The sequence below is a fragment of the Lutra lutra genome, chromosome 9, assembly GCF_902655055.1.
Source record: "Lutra lutra chromosome 9, mLutLut1.2, whole genome shotgun sequence".
Taxonomy (NCBI): domain Eukaryota; kingdom Metazoa; phylum Chordata; class Mammalia; order Carnivora; family Mustelidae; genus Lutra; species Lutra lutra.
Genome location: NC_062286.1, coordinates 21,414,369 through 21,438,885, shown reverse-complemented (window position 1 = coordinate 21,438,885; position 24,517 = coordinate 21,414,369). Strand labels below are relative to the sequence as shown.

General features: G+C 57.6%; 2 protein-coding genes and 1 long non-coding RNA gene across 4 annotated transcripts in view; 1 reads left to right on the top strand and 2 right to left on the bottom strand.

Annotated features, from left to right (window-relative positions):
- Positions 1-16,343, top strand: part of LOC125109983 (uncharacterized) — a 30,400-nt gene extending 14,057 nt beyond the window's left edge. The window contains exons 2-3 of the long non-coding RNA XR_007130399.1: positions 293-444; positions 16,333-16,343. This is a non-coding gene — a long non-coding RNA (uncharacterized LOC125109983). The remainder of the gene's footprint in view (positions 1-292; positions 445-16,332) is intronic.
- Positions 620-12,283, bottom strand: KHK (ketohexokinase). 2 transcript variants are annotated; one of them, XM_047747109.1, is made up of 8 exons: positions 11,675-12,281; positions 8,120-8,236; positions 5,608-5,742; positions 3,822-3,894; positions 3,052-3,198; positions 1,328-1,416; positions 1,023-1,180; positions 620-943 (listed from the first exon to the last, which is right to left on the bottom strand). In XM_047747109.1, exons 1-8 carry the CDS (start codon positions 11,764-11,766, stop codon positions 858-860), a joined length of 897 nt encoding a protein of 298 aa, XP_047603065.1. In that variant the 5' UTR covers positions 11,767-12,281; the 3' UTR covers positions 620-857. The 2 variants fall into 2 exon arrangements, with proteins under 2 accessions (XP_047603065.1, XP_047603066.1); XM_047747110.1 differs by lacking the exon at positions 5,608-5,742 and having other exon boundaries at positions 11,675-12,283.
- Positions 12,612-20,332, bottom strand: EMILIN1 (elastin microfibril interfacer 1). Its single transcript, XM_047747097.1, has 8 exons — positions 19,652-20,332; positions 18,602-18,727; positions 17,914-18,134; positions 14,964-16,889; positions 14,485-14,601; positions 14,039-14,056; positions 13,741-13,878; positions 12,612-13,350 (listed from the first exon to the last, which is right to left on the bottom strand). Exons 1-8 carry the CDS (start codon positions 19,819-19,821, stop codon positions 13,013-13,015), a joined length of 3,054 nt encoding a protein of 1,017 aa, XP_047603053.1. The 5' UTR covers positions 19,822-20,332; the 3' UTR covers positions 12,612-13,012.
- Positions 20,333-24,517: the final 4,185 nt, after the last annotated feature.

The window sequence follows — 24,517 nt, the reverse complement described above, 5'->3', positions numbered from 1 at the left end:
TTTAGCACAGTCTGGGGCCTCACCCTGCCCCAACTCCCTTATGAAACCTGGCTCATTCCCAATATGCCCTCAGGCCTGGTCTGGGTCCCAGGGGCACATCTGTGGACAAGGCACTGCCTTAAGGACAAGGTGGCCCCAAGGGTGGGGCTTCAGGCTCCGGGACAGTCACAACGGAGATATTTTTGGACCATGAAGCTGCCACCAAACCACAGAGTAGGCTCCCTGACCACTGGCCTGTCAGGTTGGCTCAGCCATGGGGACAGTTTCGGAGCCGCAGCCCAGGGATCCAGAGATTTTCTCATGGCTGTTAATTTGGAACGGTCCCTGGGTACAAGGAGACAAGCGTCCTCCCCAGTCAGGAAGGCCCAGGGTCTCTACCCATCCCCTGTGGCTCCTCTTCCCCAGAAATGGCTGGGTCTCCACCGAGGGCGTGGCTGGTGGCAAGTGCGGGGGGGTGAGGGGGGGCTGCTTTCCCGCTGCTCTAGAGCGGGCTGCCCCCCTCTGGGTCTCCGCAGGGAGGTTCATTGGAGGAACAGAGAAGAGGGTGAAGGGCTGTAGCATCAAAGCGTCTGGCATCCCCAGCCAAGCAGTTTGGACATCAAGGACAGACAGACTGGCTGAAGGAAGCGGGCCCTGGGGTGGGAGGTTTATTTGCTCTGTGGCTCAGCGGAGACACCAGGACACAGGCGGAGCACCCCCCTCCCCGCCCCCGCGCCGCACCCCCAGCCTGCATCTGCCCAGGGGGCGTGCAGCGCAGATGCTGGGCTGCATGGAGCGGGGAAGAAGGCAGGGGTGGCTGGGAAGGCGCCAGCCTCCAGGGAGGGGGTGCTCTGAGCCAGGGCCCCCGCCCCAGGCGGTCACACGATGCCGTCAAAGCCCTGCAGGCCGCATTTCTTGCCGGCCACCCGGCAGCCGAGCCTCAGCGCCTCCTGCAGACTGTGCCCTGGAGGGACAGAGGGCTGGATCAGCCTGGTCCTCTGGGCAGGGGCAGGCCTCACCCGGTGCCTCCCGCGCGTACTCACCCTGGGACAGGCTGAAAATGACTGCGGCGTTGAAGGTGTCTCCGGCCCCCAGAGTATCCACCACCCGGGGCGGAGGGAAGGCGTCTGAGTGCAGCAGCCGTCCATCGGGGCCCAAGGCATCCGCGCCCTCCTCAGCCCAGGCGCAGACAAGCACTGCCCTGCAAGACCCTCCACTCAGCTGGGTGCGCGGCCCAGCCCTGGGGCCCAGCCTCCAGTCCCTCCTCAGGGCGGTGCCGCCCCCAGCCCGGGGCCAGACTCCCTCACTCTGCACACCTAGGGCCCCTTCCTGGCTTCCCCCTACTCACCCTTTCCTCACATGCCCGTACAAGCCCCTCAGGGCCTCCCCCGCTGACCGGAACCCCAGGTGCTTGGCCACATCTTTGCTGACAAACACCTGCAAGCAGTGGACGAGAGGCTGACGGTCACCCTAACCTAGCCCAGCTCAGTCACTCACCTCTAGTGGCCCAGCGTTGCCCCCGTATTATATGCCGCTCCTCCAACACGGCCGCCTAAATCTCCAACGTAGCAGCTCCCTGACCCACAGGAATGCGTGTTCATACTCGCTCAAGATGTACTGGGACACAGCCCGGTAACCGGGCACCAAAGCCCCGGGTTTATTTGGTCTAAGACCAAGGAATTTCCCTGCAGCTGGAAACCCAGAGCGAGCCTTGAGCGCCATCTTGCGGTGAAAGCCAGCACTGCCGAGTTACACGTCCGGCTCTCAGGAGCAGATTGCTTTGTTTTGTTTTCCTGATAAAACTATTCCCCAGGGGGCGCCTGGGTGGCTCAGTGGGTTAAAGCCTCTGCCTTCGGCTCAGGTCATGGTCTCAGGGTCCTGGAATCGAGCCCCGCATCGGGTTCTCTGCTCAGCGGGGAACCTGCTTCCTCCTCTCTCTCTGCCTGACTACTTGTGGTCTCTATCAAATAAATAAATTTAAAAAATCTAAAAACAAAAACAACAACAACAAAAAAACAACTATTCCCCAGGTGCCTGGGTGGCTCGGTGGGTTAAGCCTCTGCCTTCGGCTCGGGTCATAGTCTCGGGTCTGGTTTCAGGGTCCAGGAATCGAGTCCCGCGTTGGGCTCTCTGCTCAGCAGGGAGCCTGCTTCCCCCCCTACCCCCGCACCGTGTCAAATAAATAAATAAATCTTTAAAAACAAACAAACAAAAAACTATTCCCTCCCGGTCTAAAATAAAGGGGCAGGGGCTGTAGAGCTCCTTCCATACCAGTTACACGTTAGAATCGCCAGAGTGAGTTTTGCTGAAAGATACTTCAGCCGAGCTGCACCCCTACCACTCAGCTAAAAACCCGGGGTGTGGCTCAGGCATCCAAGCCACAGGGGAGGCCCAACCAGCTTGGGCGATGATGCAAGGATTGTCCTGCAGAATTCACTTCCATCCCAGCATTACCCAAATTTACCTTATGCAAGTCCCCTCCCCATCCTCCCTCAACCCTGAGTGGCTCCCACAGCCTGCCACCCACCCCAGAGTTGGAGGACACCCCGGAGAACTGTCCTAGTCCCTCATTTGACAGAGGAAAGGGCTGAAGAGGCCTGGAGAGGAGATGCTCCCATGCGGGGTGCTCCGTGGCTAGCTAGTAGCCCTCTGGCTACTCTCACACCCACTGGGATGCAGAAATTTTGCTCCGGGGCCACCACTGAGGCCTGCAAAGGAGTCCAAAGCTGGGGGCCTGCCTCTTTGACCTCCACCGGCCAATGACACCAAGCCATTCCAGGTGTGGTGGGCATTCCCAGTAACCAAAGGAACTGCTGGTTCCTTTAAGACCTAAATGAGAGGCACCTGGGCGGCTCAGGTGGTTGAGCGTCTGCCTTCAGCTCAGGTCATGATCCCAGGGTCTTGGGGTCCAGCCCTAGGCCAGACTCGCTGCTCAGAGGGGAGTCGGCTTCTCTCTCTCCCTCTGTGCTTTCTCTCTCATGTAAACACTTTTTTTTTTAATCTTAAAAAAATATATAAAAAACCACCCATATGAGCTGGATGTGGCAAGGGGAAGCTGCGTGGGCCACTCACCACATCTCCATAGCCAAACAGTTGGAACAGCTCCTCCCGGGGCTTTTCCACCTCCACAGACACGCGGATCTTCTGGGCTGGAGGCTGCGAGGCGTTGTGCTGTTCTATCCGCCGCAGCATCTTCACCTGCTCCGACGCGTTCCGGCCCTGCGGTGGGGCGGGTTGACTCAGGACAAGCAGGGCCGGGCCAGGCCTCTGGCTCCTCCCTCACTCCCTGCTTGGACTCTGGGTCAGGCGGGATAGGGGCGCCGGGAAGCTGGGCAGGAGCTGCATCCTAAGTTTCAAAATTCTAGAGCAGTCATTGACCTCGGAGACCTTATTGACCAGTCCCCTGATTTCACCGAGGAGGAGATAAAGGAATAAAAGATCTTTCTAAAGACGCATGGTGAATTAAAAGACAAGGCTAGGACTCGAACTCAGGAAGAGATAAAGGAATAAAAGACCTTTCTAAAGACGCATGGTGAATTAAATGACAAGGCTAGGACTCGAACTCAGTATTTCTCCCAGTGTGGATGAGGTGGGCAGCCCCTAAGGCAGAAAAGCACGGATCTAGGCCTGGAGCCAGTTTCCTTTTCTGGTGCCTACATTCTGCTGTGTGAACCCGAGTACGGTGCTTTCTGGGCCTTAAAACACAGATGGAGAGGGGATGAGGGGGCTCGGAGTCATTGATCTTGAGGGTACTTCATGGGTCAAAAAAACTAAGAAGAAGGTGGAATACGTGGAGGGCTGGCGGGTTGAGTCCCTCAAAACACAGGTAGGGCAGGACTTGCCTCAATGTGGATCCACTTGAACCGGGTCAGGTCAACCTTTTCAAAGTCTGTAGCAGACACATCTGGCAGGTTCCTAAGTCACAGGACAGGAAGGAGAGAGAAAAGGCATGGTAAGGTTGGCCAAGGCCGGGATCTCTAACTGGCCGCCAGGACCCCCATGCCTGGTGTCGCCTGCAGCATGGCTGGAAGCCGGATCTCCCACAAAGGCTTCTGAGGCTCAACTCCGGGACAGGCCCTTTCCAGGCTAACCTCCTGACCACTCCTTGCCCTACTCAGCTCCATCCAGACGGGGAGCTGGAGGCAGTTTGCTGGGGTGCCCTTTGGGTATTAACTAAGTTGTGAACGCTAATGCCACACGGGTCAAGATTCAGTTGAGTGAGCTACGGAGACCACATCTCCCAGAATACTCTAAGAGCACCAGGGACTACAATTCCCAGAATTCCCCTTGCCAGCGGCACAGTTTAGCTCCCAGCAGTGGCAGCACCAGGGTTCTAGGTTTGGCAACCCTGAAGTCAAGGCTGGTGCTTGAGGACGAGTCTAGGTTTGGCTGACTTAGGTTTGGAGATCCGGGAAGGGTCAGCCTTGACCAGAGACCTACCCCAAACTATGCCCTCCCCCTCTACATTCTGCAGCTGAATCTATCTAATCACTAGCTGTGTACCTGGGCCTTTCAGAGGCTGCTTGCCATTGGTAAGTGGTCCAAACCTCCAGACTGCTGCAGCTGGAGGTAATATGTGTGGATATCCCTGCACCGAGGCCAGTGGGCAACAAATGTTTCCCCTCTGAGCTCCTCTCCTCTTCCTGTGAATACCCACGTGGTGTCCTTTGATCAAAATTGCAGATTGTTGCTTAATGGGTGATGACTAGGACTGCCAAGGAGAAGGTCATTGCCAGCACATATGCCCACTCACTATAAATGGGACACAGGGAGCCCAGAGACCACTGGCCATAAAGCTTGTTCTAATATAGTTACCCCCTCTCCCCCAGATCCAGGAGTCATGTTAGGCATGTAGGGACACCCTAAACCCCAAGACTGCTGGGTGTGGACCATCTTAGTCCTAACATAGTATCTGACACACACTAGGTTCTTAGGAAACTAAACGTGTGGGATTCTTCAGGAGAGAATCTGGGACAGATGAGAAGGATCTGGGTCCACAGGGCCTCTCCCTGGTAGCTTGGGACTTTAAAGCGGATCCCTCCCCACTAGTTAACATGGCATCTGATGGCCCTGGTCTACCAACTCAATGATGCCCTTCCCTCTGCTTCAGTGATGGTGTGAATTGTGTGTGGCTTTTGGCCTGGCTTCATTATGCAGGGAACTTTGTGGTGGGCTTATCTCTTCTGAACACCCAAACCCATCTCCTTGGTGCCATGCTGCAGGCTGGCGACTCTGGGGGCTGAGCCTGGAAATTCCAGTGGGTCCCCATCAGGGCTTAAGATGGGTGGAATCCCATCTCCCATCCATCCCTCTCTCCTCAGAACAATTTCCCCCACACCCACTCCCGGGCTGCTGATTGACCAATTATGGAGGAATCACACCATGAATTATGTTTTGCACAGGCTTGCCTGCCCATCCTTGGTGTTGCCCAAGGCCAAGTCATTGGAGCAAAGCACATCTCTTCCCACCTCACTTCTCCCCTAATTGAAAACAATTGAGAAATCACTGAACAGGTTGGCATGGGGATGATTTCTGGTACAAAAAGAAAGGCGGCTTGCCGGGATGCCCCAGTGGCAAGCGAGGGAACTGATTGGTGGGTTGTGCCAGGGGGAGGCCAGGGGGCCTTACGTGTCGTAGAGCACAATGGTGCGGGAGCCATTGGAGTTGTTGACGATGCAGCAAGAGCATGGGGTTTCCCCTCTGCTCTGCCAGGCCACCTGGGACACATCCACGCCCCGCTGCCTGAAGTCAGCCACTAGGAAGCTTGGGGTGGATCCCGAGTCAAGGGGGGAAGGGCAGGAGACACCGATTAGAGCCTATACGTGGCCTAGACCTCCTGCAGGGATGGGGAGGGGGTGCTGGAGCACGTGGGCCTCTGAGAGAAGAAGGGTCCTGTTCTGAGAGTTAGTGACGGCGACAGCGGCGGCTGGCAAGGTGCAGACTGGCATACAAACCTGTAGGCATGCAGGATGGTGCGGCTACCAGTGGCCTCGCTGATGATGACCGTGGAGATGGGGACAGAGCCCCGGTGGTCTGAGAGACTGTGTAGCGGAGGTCCACAGAATAGCGGCCGGAGGTCATCCCAGGACAAAACTGCCGGGATGGAGCAACCCGGGGTGGGGGGGAGGTGCAGCTCGACAAAGGTTTGGGACTGGAGGGTCAGTGCAGGACCGCTGGGGACCCTGGAGGCAAGCGGAGGGGGCCAGGAGGGAACTGGAAACCACCATGCCGGCCCCAGGCTGGGCAAGGGGGGCAGGAAAGGCAGGGGCGCATAGCCTGGAACTCAGTGAGAAAAACACCTAGGGACGTTCTTTTAGAGCCTGATTGAAGTAAACTCCAACCCGGCACCTGTCCCTTTGGTCTGACTCAAGCCAGAAAGGATGTGCTGAAGTCCGTGGAACTGGATGGGGTAGATCTGGGGCCTAGAGCATGTGCGCCCTGTTTGAACAAGGCAGGCGAGGGCACCGGTGCCAGTTTTCATGCAAAGCCTAGGCAGAATTAATAATTACCAAGGTGGTACTTTGCCCCCCAGCTGCCTCTACACACTCATTCTTTCTGTTCTCTTCTCTGAAGGCCCCTGCCGTGCTGTGATTCCACAACCGCCTCCGTGATGCCCAGCCAGGAAGTGGTGCTGCCTTGGGAAGCCCACCCATAGCCCTCTCCTCTCGCTGCGCGGTGAGCCCTCCAGGCAGAGAGCTGGCTCCCAGGGCCTAATGCTCCGCACAGTGGAGCCCCTGGTCCGGGACTCTCACCCCAGGATCTCCTCCGATCAGCGGGAGCCGGAGGTAGCCCCTCGAGGAGACTGCACCCACAGAACAAGGGGGCCAGGCCCACGTTTCCTGGCCCTCTCTGGACACAGTATCCTGGGACCACTAGTCCAGCCACCATCCTGACCTTTCTCACTATGGCCGGACCCCACTTCGGCAACACTGAAGCTGGACAATACAGACCAAATTGGGATCAGCTTGGGGCGTCACTCCTCATCTCACCCCTCAAAGATCCTTTAAATAGGAACTTCCCCAAAGCACACCAACTACGGTTTGGTTTTCCAAATGCCTTTTTGCACACACAATGCCTGGCACATGGTAGGGGCTCATTAAATGTTTTGAGAATCCGGAGTGGCCCACCTCCCAGCATTATTGTTCCATAAAGGGGAGTCCACTACCCTGAGTGAGAGCCATGCAAAACTCAGGTTTTGCCTCTTGCTGGGAAGGAAGACAGCCACTGAAGAAAGTTAACAAGTGACCAGCCCTTGGCTCCCAGGCCCTTCTGTCCCACCTCACAGGGAAAGGCCCTTGTCTCCTGATCTCTTCGTGCTCGTTCACCGAGAAAGGGAATCTGGCTGCAGCTCAGGGGGCTAGGCTTGGGCTGCAGCCCCCCCCCCCCAAAACCAGGGTTCAAAGGGCTGAGCTCCACAGGCCAGCAAGCTGGCAGCCTATTGCCCACAGTGGGCAAAGTGTGGGCCTCACCTCCTGATAAGCATTTGCTGAACTGGCAGTGCCAGGGGTCAAAGGGCTCTTGGGTCCTGGCAGCAGCCAACACAGAGAAAGTGGGAGGGCCTCCCGGCTAGTGAGCTGAGGCCTGGGTCTGGGCCCAGCGTTAGCACATGGCTTCAGGGTGTCCTCAGGCAGGGTGCTCTTGTGGCTTCAGTGAACAACAAGGACACGAGCACTGGCCCTGCCCCCTCAGCGGGGAAAGGAACTGTGGGCCTGAACCCTAGGACCACGGAGGCTGGACATCCCCGGGGGAGGATGGGTACGGCACGTCCCTGACTGCCTTCTGCCCCAAGCATAGCCAGGACCACGGGGGATGGAGAAGGGCAAAGTCATATCCAGCGCAGAGTCTGTTGGAAGCAAGGAGGGAAGAGGTGGGAAGCTGAGCGGGCTCTGGAGAGGGGCGGAGGCAACAGGCTATGGAAACGACAGCTTTAACAGAGAGCATTCACACCTGAGCCGCAGATAAGCCACCGGTCTAGGATGCTGGTACTCTACTCCGCCCCTCCCACTCTGGATCCAGAGTTACCCCACACCCCATTTCTTACAGCCTGCCCTCCACCCCAAGCCCCCCCTCCCCTGGGTCAAGACTTCCTTCTTTGCCCCCCACCCTGCGGGCAGGCCTTCCTGCTTCCTCCTCCACTCACTCGGCAACGTGGCCCGGGGCCAGCGAGCCCATGAAGGCACAGGGGGCTCCGAGCAGGGACAGGACAGTGCAGGAATTGGATGCGTTCCCTCCGCGCTGCCATCTTTGGGACAAGCACCTGCAAAACACGCAGAGGGTCCCTGCAGCTCCCGCAGGCTGGGGCCAGGTGAAGCAAGGCCGGCCACAAGGCCGGCCGCAGGGCCCTGGGTAGGGCCCATGACATGCGTGAGCTGGAAGCTCTCCCTCAGAAAGCATCTCGCCCAGTCTTCTCATTTTCACGCACTCAGGTCCATCACAAAGGAGGGCTCCAGTAGGGTAACCCCATTCTCCCTTACGATGACCGGCCTCTCCCAGAGGCACAGAGCTGCCGTACCTTCAGCCCCGACTGCTGGAGAGCTCCAAGTTCCTCCTCTCACATCTGTCAGATCGGCTCCCTGCTCCCGTCTCCAGGGAGCTCGCTTCGAAAACTCAGGTTAAAATAAGTAAGACCAGGAGCAAAACTGGATATTAAGATCCTTTAAGTGGAGGGTGGGGAGGGAAGGGGGAAGCTGACTTATGTAAGAATGTCAAAAGTTGAAGAGATTATTGGATGAAGACCAGTTTTTCTCCATTTTTTGGTTTCTCCTTTCTTTCAGCTTTATTGAACTATACTTGTCATATAACATTCTGTAAATTTAACATACACAGCGTGATTTGAAACGGGTGTATTGCAAAATGATCACCACAGTAAGGTTCGTTAACACGCCATCCCATCACATGGTTACCTTTTTTCCTTTAGTTTTTCTCTGTCTTGACTGAAAGTCTAACTCAAGGTGTACGCTGACACTGCTTGGAGGCTGCACCCGCAGGGCGTTGAGGTTACCAACAACAAAACTATGATTCTGGCACACCGAAGCACTATCATGGTGTCTCCCTGCGCACCCACAATCCTATGGGGTCAACAGCGCCTGGCTGCCGGTTCTGTTCTTCCAAAGAGAACACCTGTGGCCAGTTCCCATAAGAACCACTTATCAAGAGAAATTCACGAAGCAGAATTTTTGGGCTAAGTTATCCTGGCACAAAGACTTAATCCCGAAGTTCCCTTCGGTCTTGGGAAAAGGGGTCCATGACCTCACTGGGAAGGATACTAATTTGTAAAGGGACAAACAATTCATGAGCTAGGAGCTTTAGAGAAATTTTCATGCAGATTAGAACAGGGGGGCTTCGCGGGATGTGACTGACTCTCGGGATCACACCCATAGTCAGGGATGGAGCGGCCGTCCGAATCCAGTGGCCTGACTCCACAACCACAGCCACGCACTGTGTTGTGTAGTTGTGAATAGAACATCGTTAGCCCCCAGCTTGGATGAGGTTTCGAAGAAAGGGGCTGCAATTTTACTTTGTGGAAAGCCTTCCGCGTCACACTGATACCCAACTTCCTGTGCAGAAATGCCCTGCTGAGTATGAGGACACTTTCTGGAAAGCTCTTCTCAGCCTGGACTCTGGGAGGAAGAGTCATAACTCAGGAGTCTGGCTGAGTTCCAGGTGGTGGCTCCTGAGAGTCCCCAGATCCTGGGGAGCCCAGGACCTTGGGACAGGTGGGGCTGAAATGCCTGGGCAGGTCTGGGTCCTCACTTGGGCTTGCTCTTCTGGGAGGCACAGGAGTCCAGGAGGTGGGCCAGGTGGGCTGGGCATGAGAGAGAGAGAGAGAGAGAGAGAGGTGCCCTAAGGACAACCAGACCATTCTGCAGAGAAGAGCCATGGGTCTGGGGGAGGGGGAGGTACACCCTGAGAGCAGGGGGCATGGAGAATATGGTGGGAGGTCTCTTTAGAGATGCCCCAGTATCCACCTTCAGAATGAGCCCACCCTGGTGGGAGCTAGCAGGATCTCCTTATCCTAGCCTCTCCAGGTAAGTAAGCTCAAAGGGAATGGGACTGCAGCTGTCGTTGAAAGTGGCACTCCACGCCGGGTCTTCCTGGGGCCCAACAGTCCTTGGGAGGACCTGCGGCCTTGGAACCCACACTGTTCTCTTGAGAGGAGGCCGAACTCCTCACTGTGCCTGCATCCTGAGGCCGGCTGGCTTGACCTACCTAGGTCTGCAAAGCAGCCTACCCCTGTACCCCTCCCCCACTGCCCCTGCCCCCCTGGCAAGGGCTCTAACCTCTGGCAAACAGAGCAGCCCAAAGCAAAGGGTCAATTCCATGAGATGGGCAGCAGCAAAGGGAGAGGGAGCGCAGGAGATGACGGACGGCTGGAGCACTAGATCCCTATGAATTGTAATTACTGCTCTGCCACTCATTAACTAAGTGGCCTTACAATAATTATTTAGTTTCTCCACAGAGGTAGCTGCTTCCTCATCTGTAAGAAGACGATTGGACTGATCCTCACACATTTCCCATGGGCTGCTGTAAGGAAAGTATGGGACTGAGTTGGGTGGACCCAGAGCTTGCAGACTACCGGGGTCTCTCTCCTCAATTAGAAGAGGGAGAAATGGATATGGCTATGAGCGCTAGAGTGTCCTGAGTTCAACCTTGAACTAGCCTTTTATCCAGTTCTTGGCTGAGAAAGCTGAGAGCCAAGCAGCAAATGTCGGGATTCTAAGCACTAGACAGCACCAAGGGAAAGACCCGGATTCCGCCCCAGAGAAATGCCCTTCTGGGATTACAGTGTAATGGTGAGGTTCTTATTAAGAGTAAATACAAGGGCCAACGAGTGACTCTGACTTCTACCAGACAACCAAAAAAGATATTGTTCATTGATTTTGTAAAAAGGACTTCTGGTAAACCCGTGGAATTTAGCACCAGGGAAACGCTGGTCATGGCACATGAACCGGCTCTATCCATAACCCACAGAAGTTCTAAACTTGCCTATAGTGCCAGCAAGCCCTGAAGCTAGAGTGAAGTTCAACACCATGGTTTGAGGCGTCCTTGCACTCTATCTGTGCATACTTAACATTGTAAGCTACCTCAAAATTTATTTAAGAAACAGATGAGATATACGTAGTAGATAAATTAGAAGTGACCACTGGTGAGAGACAAGTGCGTTGGTCTTTTGGTTAAAAAGAAGAAGCTGGGGGCACCTGGGTGGCTCAGTGGGTTAAAGCCTCTGCCTTCGGCTCAGGTCATGGTCCCAGTGTCCTGGGATCGAGCCCCGCATCAGGCTCTGTGCTCTGCAGGGAGCCTGCTTCCTCCTCTCTCTCTCTGCCTGCCTCTCTGCCTACTTGTGATCTCTGTCTGTCAAATAAATAAAATCTTTAAAAAAAAAAAAAAGAAGAAGCTGGTCCTGCCCCTCATTAGTTACATGCCCTTGGATAAATCACTTCATCTCAAAAGAGCTTCTAAAGGGGGATAATGACTCCTGAGACGGGAACTGGCCAGCACAGTGCTACCCAAAGCCTGGGTCTTACTATCAACGGCCTCAATTCTTTCCCCAGGTCCTCTGAGGCGGAGGGCACGGGATACCAGCTCCCGAGGCTGGCCTCAGCCCCGCAGACCTGGGGTTGGGGTCTTGGCTGCAGGGCTCAAACGCGGGGCTGCAGCGGCCCCAGGAGTCTCCGAGGGGCCCGGGCGCCCCTACCTGCTGTCCGTGTCCTCCTCCGGGTACTTGTCCACTACATTGATGACGTCCAGCACCACCAGCCCCACGCACAGGATCTGCTTGTCTTCCATGAGGCTGCGCCCGGAGCTTTCTGCCCGCCTGGCTGACCGGGTTCCTCCTGGGCTCTGCCTCTTACCCCAGAGGATTGCGTCCCTGCTCCTGGGGTTGCCTTGGCTCCTCCTCTGCGTCCCGAGCTCCTCCCCCAGGGAGCCTGCTGCAGCCTCCCGCAGGGAAAGAAAGGAGCAGGGCCCTTGCTCCTCACGCCCACGGATTCAAGCGGGCCTGGGAGCGCAGACCCCGAGGTCTTGGTCCCCGGCTTCCCCTTAGCAGGTGGCGTGGCCCAGCAGATGGCAAGGCCTCCCACTTCTCGGCCTCAGTTTCCTCACTTGTCAGACAGGCTCGGAGCTAATGCAAACCTCTCTAAAACGCAGCTAGGCCATCTTCTGAATGCAAAAAAAGGGCAGTACTAAGGCACCCTCTGCCCCTCCCTCTTCTGCACGGGTGCCTCGCACTCCAGGCCCTAGACCCACAGACCTGAGCCGGGCCTCGCAGTCGCGGCCCGACCCTTTCAGCCGCAGCCGTCGCTCGCGCCGTCTGCGCCCCGCCCCCGGGGCCCAGCCAGTCCCAGCTCGAGGCCCCGCCTCCGTCGCGGAGCCGCGGGGGCCGCTAGGTGAGGGGCGGCGGTCACGTGACGGGAGTCGGCTCCAAGGTCCCCCTAGCGGACGCCAGCGGAACGGGCATTCGGCCGAGGAGGGCCGCGGACCGCGCCTCTCTGCGCCGGCGGATGCACAGCAAGTGCTCGCGGAGCCACCGAGCGGGGAGATGGGGCGACCACGACAGGGAACCCAGAGATACCCCCTCACCCCGTCGCCTTTGTACTTCTCTCTACCCTTGAACACATACTGGAGCAGACAGGTTGTTTTGTTTTGTTTTGTTTTTTAGAAAAACCAAGTGTCTTTATTCCTGAATAGTTTAGTATGGCGGTGGGGCCGGAGCCCTTCGGGAGAGCCCTGCATCGGCCCAGAGACCAGCTGGAAGAGCTCCGAGAGTGCGAGGATTGATTGGCTCCTCCGCAGTCTGGGCCCTGCCGCGGACGGTGAGCAGACAAAAGTCTGGACGAGAGGACCCCCGAGTCCCCGACCCGGCGCGCTCAGGCCATGGAGAGGAGTGCTCTGGGCGCCTGGGCCACAGAGGGTGCGGGGACGGCGGCTCGCCTAGGGCTGGGGCCAGAACGGAGCCCCATCTCGGGCGGGGAGCCCGGGGAGCCCTGTCACCCCCGCTGGCTCTTTGGCCCGCGTAGACACTTCAGCCCTCTGTCTACACGTGTTCTAGCTCCAGGTCCCCGTAGAGCAGGGCTCCACTGAAGATGGTGAGCGGCTCCTCTGAGTGTGCCAGCTGCCCCATGACCAGGTCGATGCAGACTGTGTCTCCAGCCTGCAGAGGCAGGATGAGGCTGAAGACGCCCAGGGCGCCAGGGCTGGGCTGGCTTTCGGCTACTGGCTTATTCTCCAGGCCCTCAGGCTCATAGCCACCAGAGTCTATGCGGGCCACGCCCAGGTTGGAACGGGATAGCACAGCCTCCACTTTCTCATGCCGGTGCCCGGTCAGTACCGCACTCAGCAAGTAGCGGCCGGCCAGAGGTGCTGTGAACACGCCTGGGGACAAGGATGGTAGTCAGGAGGTGAAACAGGTGGCAGGGGCCAAGGAGGTTTTGGGGAGCCCACCCGGAACTTCTGGACTAGGGAGACACCTGCTGGGTCTTGTCATGCGACATGCACTAGAATGTAAGTTCCACCAGGCCAGGGAATTTGGTGTTTTGTTCATTACAGCAGACCCAGCACCCTCCACCCCCCGCAAAATAAGCACTCCTTCCCCCGACCCTTCAACCAAGCTGTGGTGAGAATGAATAAATGAAGTAAATAGAGGTCTCCCCAAACCAGAGCATGAAAATATCCCCCTTGCCCAAGGAGGCAAGGATGAGAACATAACACTGCACCACCTCCCCGGCCTGCCCCATTGCCCAGCCAGCCAGCCTCCTGGCTTACCAGTCTCTGGATCGTAGTAGCCCCCATCGTTGAGCAGGACTCTGTCAAAGGGCACTGTGCCTGGTTCAGACCGTGGTAAACTCAGGGCAGCTGAAAAGGCCACCCGGGGGACAGGGGCTGCCGGTGCCCCCTCCACTCCTGGGTAGGGGTAAGGTGGGGGTCAGAGTGGATGCTCAGTGCAGAGCTTCCTGGCCCCCTTCCCCTCTGGGGTCTCTCTCTCCACAGCTGCCTGAGGCCTTGCATCCTCCAACCCCCAGTTCTGTTTCCCTCCCTCCAGCACCAAATGAGATGAACTTACCCTGCTCTCCCTGGGGACCTGTGGGAGGAGGAGAGGGAGCAGTGAGAAGTGGGGGAGCTCTCACTAAGTCACTCAGCAAACATCTGCTGAGTCTCTCTCACTGTGGTAGGTGTCACACAGACTCCACAGCAGGAATGGGGGGTATCAAGACAAGGAGAAATACAGTCCATTCAGTTCAACCAGGCCCCAGCCTCTCTCACCCTCCATAGCCCTGTCTTCATAGCTCAGCCTTAGTCTTCAGCACAGCGCTCAGCCCACCATATCCAACTAATCCACACAGTGAGTGTCCCAGCTCCTTGTCACTGCCAGCCATGTAAGACCACTCCCCCACAACTCCTTGCCCCTTTCCTCCTTTCTCTGTCAAGTTCAGAGTGGAATGAATGTCAAGCCTAGGCTGCTAGAGGTGTGGGGAAGCCTAGCTGTGGTAGGGATCTCAGCTCACATACCTGGTGGCCCGATGGGCCCTGTTTGTCCATCCTTGCCTGGAGGTCCTGGCGGTCCAGCAGGGCCTGGTGGTCCCTGTATCCCAGGAGGCCCAGGGGGCCCTGCCTCACCCGCAGGCCCTATGGCGACAAAATTAAATTGAAGGAAAGCCATAAAAGGAGTTTCCAAAGGACAAGGAAGGTCATGGCTCCATGGGCAGGTTGGTGAGGCCCGCTGCCGCTCATGCCGGCTACCTGGCAGGCAGAGCTGTGCCCTGCCCTGACCCACCGGCCTGTCTGAGCTGCCAGGGGAGAGTGGGGAGCTTATCTCTTGTGGACAAACCATCCCCCAGGACAGTGGTGGGTCTGTAATTATGCTGGGCAGAGTAGGGAGAAAGTATATAAGGTTATGAGGGGCTGTTGTGGAGGAAGGAAGGAAAAAGAAAGGACTTAAAAGGGGCTCCCCCCCACCTCCCACCGCATGCTTCCTTTTGCCCCCTCACCAGTGAGGTCCTTCAGACTGAGCTGGTGAAGCTGGTCCTCCAGGAGCAGCACAGAGCTGTTAAGGGCTCCAAGCCGCCTGCCCAGGCTCGCCTGTCCCCCCAGCAGCTTCTCTAGCAATGCTGCCTGTGTCTGGCTGGTGCTGTTGGTTTCCCGTAGCCCAGCCCAGAGCCCAGCCACGTGTCTGGAAAGGCCCTCGCGCAGGCCCTGCAGTCCCCCGGCCACCGTGTCCAGCCGCTCACAGACTCCCTCAAGGCGGCCCAATCGCCCCTCTAGGCTGGGGCACTGGCCAGCCTGCGCCTGTCCCTCTTCCAGGCCTCGGAAGCGCTCCTCACTCTCCGTAGCATGTTCCGTGGCCTCCTGCTGCAGCCTGTTAATCTCTGAGATGATGCGGTCCTTGGTGGCTCCTAGGTCAGCCAGATCAGCACCCTGGCCCTCCACGGTGGTCTGGAGCTCATGCAGTGAGTCGTTGAGAGAGCTGAAGGTGAGAATGACCTCGGAGAGCTCTCCTTGCAGGGCCTGGAGTGCTGAGCCTGAGCTCCCCCCAAACACACTGAAGCCATCCAGAGGCCCTCGGCTAGGTCCCCCAACACCTGGGCCAGCCCCAGGGCCCCGTGGGGGCAACAGGGGACATGAGCAGCGTTCCACACCATCCCGAAGGCGGCCCAGCTCCTCTTGGACGCCGCCGCAGGCCCCACAGCCCTCATCCCCGCGGGCCTGCAGCAGTCCCTCCAGCTGGCCCAGCCGTGCGGCCGTGAGATTCAGCTGCAGCGCCAACTCTGCGATCGTCTCATCCTGTGCATCCACGCGCCCCTGGAGCTGGCTCACGAGCCCTTGGAGTTCTTCCAGGGCAGCCTGTTGGGCCTCCCCGGCCACTCCCACCTTGTGCAGGTCGGAGCCCACCAGACGCAGCTGCCCCTCGCTGTCTAGCACCCTGCGCTCCAAGGCACTGAGGATCTCGCTGACCTGGGAGTCCTGCTCCCCAGGGGCCCCGGGGCAGAGCTGGCCGCACGCCTGCACGGCCCCCGCCACCTGCTCTTCCAGCAGATCCAACCGCCCACCCAGCACCCCGCTCACGTTGGCCAACTGTCCCTCCAGCTTTTCCAGTCGGCCCCGGGCAGCAGGCAGCCAGTGGCTCAGGCCCCCAGGACGCCCAGGCCAGCCCGCCTCCTGGTCCTCTGGGGGACCCAAAGTGGAGTTGAATTGGTCCTCCAGGCGAGAAAGGCGGGACGCTAAGCTGGTGTAGCCTGGGGGGTGGCCCCCCTGCCCGGCCCCTCCTCCCAGCTCGGAGCCTCGCCGCCCACTCAGCACCGTCACCGAGCCGGCCACTACATCCAGCCTCCGCTCGAGCTCCGCCAGCCGCCGGCCCAGCTCAGGAGGGCAGCACTCCTGAAGGGGCCTGTGGATCCCATGCCCGGGGAGCTGCCGCTGCCGCTCTTCGATGGAGGCCAGTAGCTTCTCCAGGGCCCGCAGCCGCTCCCTGTCCTCCTGCTGCTGCCGACGGAAGCCATCGAGCCCCGCCAGGCACACGGAGCAGGACTCCTGCAGCCGTCGCTCCAGCTCCCGCAGCGGCTCCTCGCTGTGGCCAGGAGGGGCCGGGGTGGGGTCCACGGCCCTGCCGCCGCCTCCTCCTCCTCCTCCGGCGTGATGGTTGTTGAGATGGCCCAGCTCCTGATCATGGGTGGAGACGCGGTTGTCCAGGAGCTGCAGCTGCTGCTGGATCTCACTGAGGGTCTCGTGCACGCCAGGGCGGGCCGCCGCATCTGCAGGCTGCTGCCTCCCGTTGAAGGCCGTCTCCACGGCCCTCTGGACGTCTTCTGCCAGGCGCCCGCTCAGTCCCTGCAGGATGCCTCGAAGGCCCTGCAGCTGCTTTGTCAGGCTCTGCACCTGCTCCTCCAATTGCTGCACCTTCTCTGAGTCCCCAGGACCTGGCAGAGAGGGGATGGCATCAGGCAGGGGGGCCGGGCCTCAGAGCTCAGAGCCTCTAACCTCCTGGACCCTGGTCTCCCCAGCTCCAACGAGAGGGCCTCACTGATTCGGCTGGGTACTCTGGGCAAGAAAAGGCGGAAGGAAACTCCATTTACTGAATGCCTGTGGGCCAAAATCGTACCATGGCTTTGCCCCCTTCCAACAGACTCCCCTGGACAGACACTGCAGCTTCTCCCACTTTGTATACCGTGAGAAAGAGAACCAGAGATGACAGAGCTGGGCCATGGATTATAAGTTTAGTAAGTGGCAAAGCCAAGTTTCAAACCCAGCTCACCCATCTGACCACCAAGTCTACAGTTCAGAGGGAGTCTGAGAAATTGCTTCCTTGTCTGTGAAATGGGAGTGCAGGGAGACACTGTGGGCCCCACCATAGTGGCTATTCTGAGCAACGTCTCTCCACAAAAGCACAGGGACGCCTGTGGGGGCTCCAGCTGGAAGGTGGGACCGTCAGCCAGAAGTTCCTGTTTCCATCCTTACAGCATGACTATCTCCCGGGCAGGCAAGCACAGCACATCCGCAGTGCACGGCACGCACACGGGCGGGAAGGCCAGCGGGGACTGCTGCATTCTGGGACCTGCAGTCTCCAGAGGCCACCAAGAGGCCTGGGACCTGTAGTCGGGTGCAGTGCATTCTAGGACTTGTAGTCTGAACGGTCTATCCCCTTGGTGCCCAAGCTTCTCGAAGGAATTCCCCTTTCCTCCCACTGCCGTTCCCAACTAGGCCACATGTGGGTGTGCGTGAGCACGATCTCTTTCTCTGCCTTCTTTTTCTCTTGATCTCTCTCATTCTCAGTTTCTATGTGACTAACATACACACACACATGCGCACGTGCTACACACACAGTGTACACGCAGGCAGAGAATCTCAGGGATCTCACTTACTCCGTGGCCCTCAGCAGCCTGGCCCCACATTTTCCAGCCAGCACCAGCCCCCACTTCTCTCCCCAGTGGCTCCCATACTCACCTTCCCCACCTAGTCCACTCAGGTGGCTTCCTGCACTGGAGCCAGAGAGGTTGGGGCGGGCGGGCCGGGGCCGGGGGCGTGGCGTGGCGAGTACAGGACCCAGCGCCGGGGCGGGACCCTCAGTGCAGTCATCGCCCCCATACCCCTGACAGCATCTCCACTCCATATCCGTCACAGTCTTGTAGGCCACTCGGTAGCGAGGGCGGAGGAAGCTGCGGTACCTGGGAGGGGCAGAGGGAGGCCTCTTTACTCTTCCCTGTACTGTCAGTGACCCTGGGTCCTGTCCTCAGAGATGGGCAGCTCCTGGTGGTGGATAAGGCCTGTCCCTCAGGCCTAGTCCCCCTTACCATCCAGCATGTGGCTGCACTCAGTTGACAGCTGTCAGCTTGCTGGCCAATGGCCAAATCCTGCTCGTCCTCCCCCTGTCCTATGCTGGAACCTCAAACTCCTCATCTTGAGCCTGACTCAGCCCAGAGAGGCGTCTGGGGCCCGGCAGGGTGGTCCGGGTGACTTTGCCCTCTGTATCCACCCCAAACTGTTGCCTCTGGGTCTTCTCAAAATGGCTCTGACTGAAGCCCCCGGTCCTGCCTCTGGCTACCTGCTTTGTACAAATTCCCCGAGCCGGCTGCCCTCCTTCTGCCCTAGCCCAGCCCCCACCAAGTACCCAGCCCCCAGCGCTGGAGCTCACATGATACTGCGGGGACACTGGGGCTGGCCCCAGCCACAGGGCTGGTAGTCCGGCTTGACGAACGTCTCCACTCCATCCTCCAGGACGCAGCTCACTGTCCGGGTCACCACATAGGCACACCAGTTCCTGTAGGCACAACCCCACCTGGGCCCAAGGGCCAGAGACACGAGCCCCAGAGGAGGACCCAGGGGCTACCAGAGGGGCTGAGGGAGGGTCAAAAGACAAAGGGCCCCTGGGGTCCAGGGGGAGCCAGGACTTTGGCAGCGGCAGCTGCCCCCACGCTTTCCTGAGCAGTAGGAGTTGGTGAAGACTTTTCAAGACAGCGAGAGGAGGCACAGAATGGAAAACCACAGCTACATGAAGTTGATCCTCATGGCTGGGGATCGTGGGGAGCCTCTGAATTCACACATTCATTCACGTCCCTTTCTGTGTCAATCCCTAGCTTGGAGTGGCCTATCGGAGCCAGCTGGCTGGGTCCCTCTGGTGATCCTCTGGATGCTGGCTTCCACCCACCCCTCAGGGGAGAGGACAGGGCAGGCAAGGGTCCAGCTCAGGGTTAAGTAGAGAATAAGCCATTGATGAGCCCTGCCCCCTTGGGGCTTGCGTTCTACACTCTCTGCCCCATGCAAGCTGGCTTTTGATCTGTGTCTGGCTGGAGAGCCCAAAGGAACAGAGCAGAGTGGTGTCCGAAAGAGTCACAGATACTGGACGGGCCCACGGAGCCCGAGGAAGGGATAAAGGTCTGTTGGAGGATAGCAGGCTGGTACAGAGCCGGCAGCACTCAGGGAGGCCTGGCCCAGGCCCCTCATGGTGGTTTCCCTGGGCACCTAACTGCAGGCCCCCGAGGTGAGAGGGGGACCTATCTATGTAGGAGGCACAGAAATGCTCTGCGGGAAGGTGGGCTTGTGCAGAGCTGCCTGGCTGGGCTTCCTCTCCTGCTCTTCCCCGCATTAGCCCTGGGGAGGGTGGCCAAGGCGGGGGCGGGGACACCCACCTTCTGACCCATCCTCCCACCCGCGTCCAGCCTGGGTCTGGGACCCAGACTCTTACCTGTGGCGGCTGGCAGGCCGGGGGACGCTCTGGGCCTGGGGTTCCCCAGGACTGAGGGCCCCTCCGCCCCCTGTGTAGAGGCTGTAACCGCGAGGGGAGTAGCTGGCGGCCCCCACGACTGTGGTCAGCAGGCAGCAGAGGTAGCAGTTCCAGAGGGCGCTGGGGGCCATGGTGGGGGGGCTTCGCGGTGGCCCTCAGAGGCACATCCTGGCCCGACCACTGGCGCCTCTGTCTGGAGCAGGGGATGCCGCTGCTCCGCGGGACAGCGCTGGCCGGGCCCTGTCCCCAGCTTCCTGTGGCAGCCCCCAGCCACACGCCTCCTTCTTGGCCGCCTGGCCTGACCCCTTTCCCCCTCCTCTTTCCTCCTCAGGCTCCTGTCCGTCCCTCCCTCGGTTCCTTCCGCTCTCCTCTTCTCCACTTCTGAGGGGAGTGTGTTCTCTGCGCCTCCTGGCCTCTTGTGCCTGGTCCCTGCCCCTTTCAGATGCTGCTTCCTGGGCCTCCACCCCCTCGCCCTTGCTGGCCCTCCTCTGGTCTCCCTATCTGTTTTCCCCAGTGACCGGATCCTGGAGGTGACAGGGCTTTGCCCCTGTGGCTGTTCAGAGGCGCAAGAGTGGCTGTGGGGCGGGCCCTGGCCTCCTGCCTCCCTCTCTTGCTCACTCCCTTCCCCCCTGTCTGGCTGGCGGTCCAGCCTCCCCCCTCCCCCCCCCCCCACCTCTCCAACCATCGTGCGCCACATCTGCTTCTTGTTAACTCCGGGAAAGAGAGGGAAAAAAAAGGAAAAACAGAGAAATGTGGAGTTGCCGCCAGGCTTGGGGCCAGCCTCTCAGACGGGCCACATGGAGTGGAGCCGGGGCCAGGCCTGGGGAGGAGGCCCAGGGCTGGTCACTTAGACAGAGAACAGGAGCCACAGCTCCCCTGGGGCTAGGGCAAGCCTCCCCTGAGAGAGAAAACTGAGAAGAGGAGGGGAGGACTGTGAAAGGGAGAATGGACTTGGAAGGCTCAGCAGGACACCACTCACTGTCTAGTCCAGCTGCGTCCTTTTACAGATGTGAACAACGAGGCCCAGAGCTGGAAGGTAACCTGTCCAGGCAAGCCAGGAGCAGGCCTCTGATCAGAATCTACACACCTAGGTCGGCAACTTGGGACAAGAAGAAGAGAGGAGAGAGGGCTACTGGGCTGGGGAGAAGGAGGAAGAGGTCTCCACGGAGGCAGGCAGGAAACTCAGAGAATCTAGAAAAGGAAAAAAGGAATCTGGAAATGAGCATGTAACCTTCTGGTCAGGCATGGAGACGACATGGGCGAGAGGAGGAAGACTCATTCTCAAAAAACCAAATGAGTATGGATCTCAGGCTTGTCTTGGTGAAGGTCAGGCCTAAGTGGGGGAGGGGAAGGAGCGAGGCCGACTGGGGGTGCCTAGATCCATGGAGCCCAGAGGAAGTCCTTCCCCAGCCTGGAGGCAAGCCCGAGACCCTGTGTAGCAGGCAAGGGACTCAGTCACACTCAACCATCAGCCGGACCCGAAAGCTCCTCTCAGAGCAGTCTGAATCTGTCAGCTGCCCCCGTCCTCTCCGTCACCATCTGGCCTCAGCTCCGTGCTCAGGCCCAGGTGTCCCTGTGCAGTGGGGAGCTTGCTTACCAGCTCCGAGCAGAAGTACCAGACAGAAGGGAGGTGAGCGTGCTGTGTGGACGCCCCCAGGGAGGCAAAGGCATGGGGAACACTCCGGAAGGAGCACCTGGGACCATGGGGATGGGACACAGGCACCAAAACAAGCAAACACAAAGCAGGACAGACATCGTGCCAAGCTGCTAGGGGGAGGGGAAAGACAGCTGGATGCTCCGGGAGTCAGAGCAGAGCCGCTGGGAGAGAGAGGCTGAGCAGTGTTGGGGGTAGAAAAGTGAAGCCCGGAGATGGGGGAGGGGAGAGACTGCAGGCTGGGGGAATGAGGGCCGCCTCAGTTTCCTCATTCCTTAACATGGGAATCCTAACAGCGCCCTCCTTCCTAAGTCTGTGAGGATAGAGTTAATACAGGTAAAGCATTTAGAATAGTGCCTGGTACACGGAAAATGCTTAGTAAGAGCTCTTATTTGTGTCAGGAAGAAACGGGACAGAAAGTCAGAGAAGTCAGTTGTGGAAAAATTGGGGAGAGGCCCAGATGACTGGTTAAGAGCTTGGATTACAAGTGTTTGAGTAGGAGACTGACAGGCCTTCAGAAAGAAAACATGGCAGGCAAGAGCAATGGGCAGGGTTTTGGGCACAAGGACGCTGGTTCCAGCTCCTCCTTTGAGAAGTGTTATTCCTGAGAACCAAGGCCATGACTCCGCTGGAGGTCTGCTGGCTACTGTCTGAGGTGCCTTCGCCATTCTACAACAGCAGAGTGATGCAGCCTGGAAACAGAAGGCTGTGGTTGCTTGGGGACTGCCTGGGTAATGAGGGGCCAGAGGAAGGGAGACATCGCAGAGGATTCTGGGTTTTCAGCCAGGATGGGGAAGTTGAAGACGATGAGCAGCTTTGGAAAAAAGGTGACCTTAGTCTGGACATACTGAGTTTTAAGATGAGAATAACATAGTCGGTGGCAGTAAGTGTCCAGGAGATGGTCAGAGATGTGGATCTTGCTTCTGGGAACCGTCTGCAGGGCAATAGTTGGAAGCCACGAGAAAGGAGGCCACCGAATCTTCAATGTGACTCTGTGTGAGCTGTCTCTGAGGTCCGATGGTCCTGTATGTGATCTTGGTGACTGGGAGACATGTTGGCAAAAAGAAAGGATGGTGAAAGTGGATGCTGGAATCCACGGAAATGGAAATTTGTGGCTGCCCCTTAGGAGCGGAGGGATTGGCACACAGGGAGGCTTGAAAGAAACAGACCCAGGAGATCCTGATTCAAGAGCTACTGTCAGTGGAAGGTTGCAGTGTTGTCCCTGGTCTCTGCAGTGGCTCTAGGCCCTGGCCCTGGCCCTGGCCCTGATACTGAGAGGAAGGCGACCTGCTTCAGGTTGCCCTCGATGCTGCTGTTGAGTTTTCTTTCTCAGTTCTTGACCCCCTCTCTCCCTTCAGGGGCCTCTGACAACCTGAAAGGTCATCCCAGCCATCTTGTCACTGCCTGGTTGTCACTCATTCCTGAAGTTTAAATGGGTGCCTCCCTTCAGTTTAAAAATCTGTTGTATTTTAAGTTTTGTGTCAAGCCAAAAATGTTGGCTTTGAAATACCACTGCTGTAGGTTAAATTTCATTCAGGCCTGTCATTAGGAGCCAAGACCTAGGGGCTAACATGAATGTTTGTGATACCTCAAATGCATCAGTGGCTCTGGGTTCACTGGGGAGGCCTGAGGTGTTGGGCAAGCAGGCCCCAACTGGAGACGAAGGTTAGAGAAAATGCACTGGCGGTGGCGGCGGTGACGGTGGTGGTGGTGATATTGGCGAACAGCTACAGATTTCTAAAGCAATTGGCAAGAGAATTCCTGAGATCAAAAATGACCAAGTTTGGGGCGCCTGGGTGGCTCAGTGTGTTAAGCCTCTGCCTTCAGCTCAGGACATGATCTCAGGGTCCTGGGATCGAGTCCCGCATCGGGCTCTCTGCTCATCAAGGAGCCCGCTTCCTCCTCTCTCTCTGCCTGCCTCTCTGCCTACTTGTGATCTCTCTCTGTCAAATAAATAAATAAAATCTTAAAAAAAAAAAAAGACCAAGTCCTTAGGGGCACTAGGACAAGATGTATTTTATAAACTTTCCAAGATAAGGGATTTTCAAGGGTCTAGTGCCAGTGGGAAATCTTGGCTATATGGGGCAAGTGACACCTTCAGTCAGCCAGCAGTAGCTGAGCAACAAGCTCACGTGTGGAGGCTGGGAGAGCCGGGGGTGCCGACGGCAAGGAGCATTTCATGTCTAACGCCTTCTGTCAGAGGACTGAATAGTGGGAGGAAAAAACGGAGAGCAATGGGAATCGGGCCTTGGTTTATGCAAACGTAGATGTAGATGGGAATTCAAGCTTGTGGGGACTCCGGAGCAAAGTCCACTCCTGCTCAACTGCGAATTTTCCTTTTCCTTCCAACCCTTCCCACAGGTATAATATTTTCAGAGCCATCCTCTGAAAGACCCCTTTCCCGGGTCTTGTTGCTTTTTCACTCCCCAGCCTAATCCTAAACTCATGTCTTCTCCTTGAAAATGTCATACTAATTGCAGAGATTAAGCTCCACATGTGCCCCTCCCCAAATTCTCTCCCTCCTCCAATTCCACCAAGGGTGAGGCTTCTCCGGTCTCACTTCCCACACATAATTTTCCACCCAAGCTCTTTTCAAGCTTTGTTAATTCTTAGCTGAGTCTAGTTTAGTCCTGGGGACCATTTTAATTTCAGTTCCTCCAGGCAGTAGGCCAAATGACCTATTCAAGGCTGATAAAGTGTCGCTGACCTAGGCACAGTGCGTTCTGGGAGGTGAAGGATATTTCTGGATGGTTCTAAAACAAATCCTTTTCCTCCTGTCCCTGACCCTAGGATAACCAACCCATTGAATCCATAGTGGGATATAGAGTGTGGAATAGAGGAAAGTGGATCAAGGTGACAGTTTCAAACCATTTGTAGAATCCTGGGCCTCAGTTTCCTTCTTTGTAACATGTTCTTGAAGGCCCCCTTCAGCTCTGAAAGTCTATGGTCAGTTGTTTCAGGACAGCCTTGGAAATCTGAAGCACTTCCAAGGCCTTTCCCTCACGCCATTTGCAGTCTAGAAAGTTGACTTTCCAGGGTCTAGTTCTGTCTTAACAGTAGATCTAAGTGTCTGGTTGGACTTGGATCTGCTTCAAATTTCCAGGAGCCACAAAGCATAATGTGTGTAATCCTTTAAGACCTAGACCCTCATTCTCCCAGAGCAGAGCTGGGAA

What these genes read in the sequence shown, in the direction of transcription:
- KHK (XM_047747109.1), bottom strand. Translation starts at nt 11,766, where the DNA reads ATGGAAGACAAGCAGATCCTGTGCGTGGGGCTGGTGGTGCTGGACGTC. An exon ending in GAGGAGGACACGGACAGCAG is followed by an intron (nt 8,237 to 11,674) that starts GTAGGGGCGCCC and finishes CGTGTTTTGCAG; the next exon opens with GTGCTTGTCCCAAAGATGGC. An exon ending in TCAAGTGGATCCACATTGAG is followed by an intron (nt 3,199 to 3,821) that starts GCAAGTCCTGCC and finishes GCCCCACCGCAG; the next exon opens with GGCCGGAACGCGTCGGAGCA.
- EMILIN1 (XM_047747097.1), bottom strand. Translation starts at nt 19,821, where the DNA reads ATGGCCCCCAGCGCCCTCTGGAACTGCTACCTCTGCTGCCTGCTGACC. An exon ending in CGGCCTGCCAGCCGCCACAG is followed by an intron (nt 18,728 to 19,651) that starts GTAAGAGTCTGG and finishes TTGTGCCTACAG; the next exon opens with GAACTGGTGTGCCTATGTGG. An exon ending in CAGTCTGAAGGACCTCACTG is followed by an intron (nt 14,602 to 14,963) that starts GTGAGGGGGCAA and finishes TTGTCGCCATAG; the next exon opens with GGCCTGCGGGTGAGGCAGGG.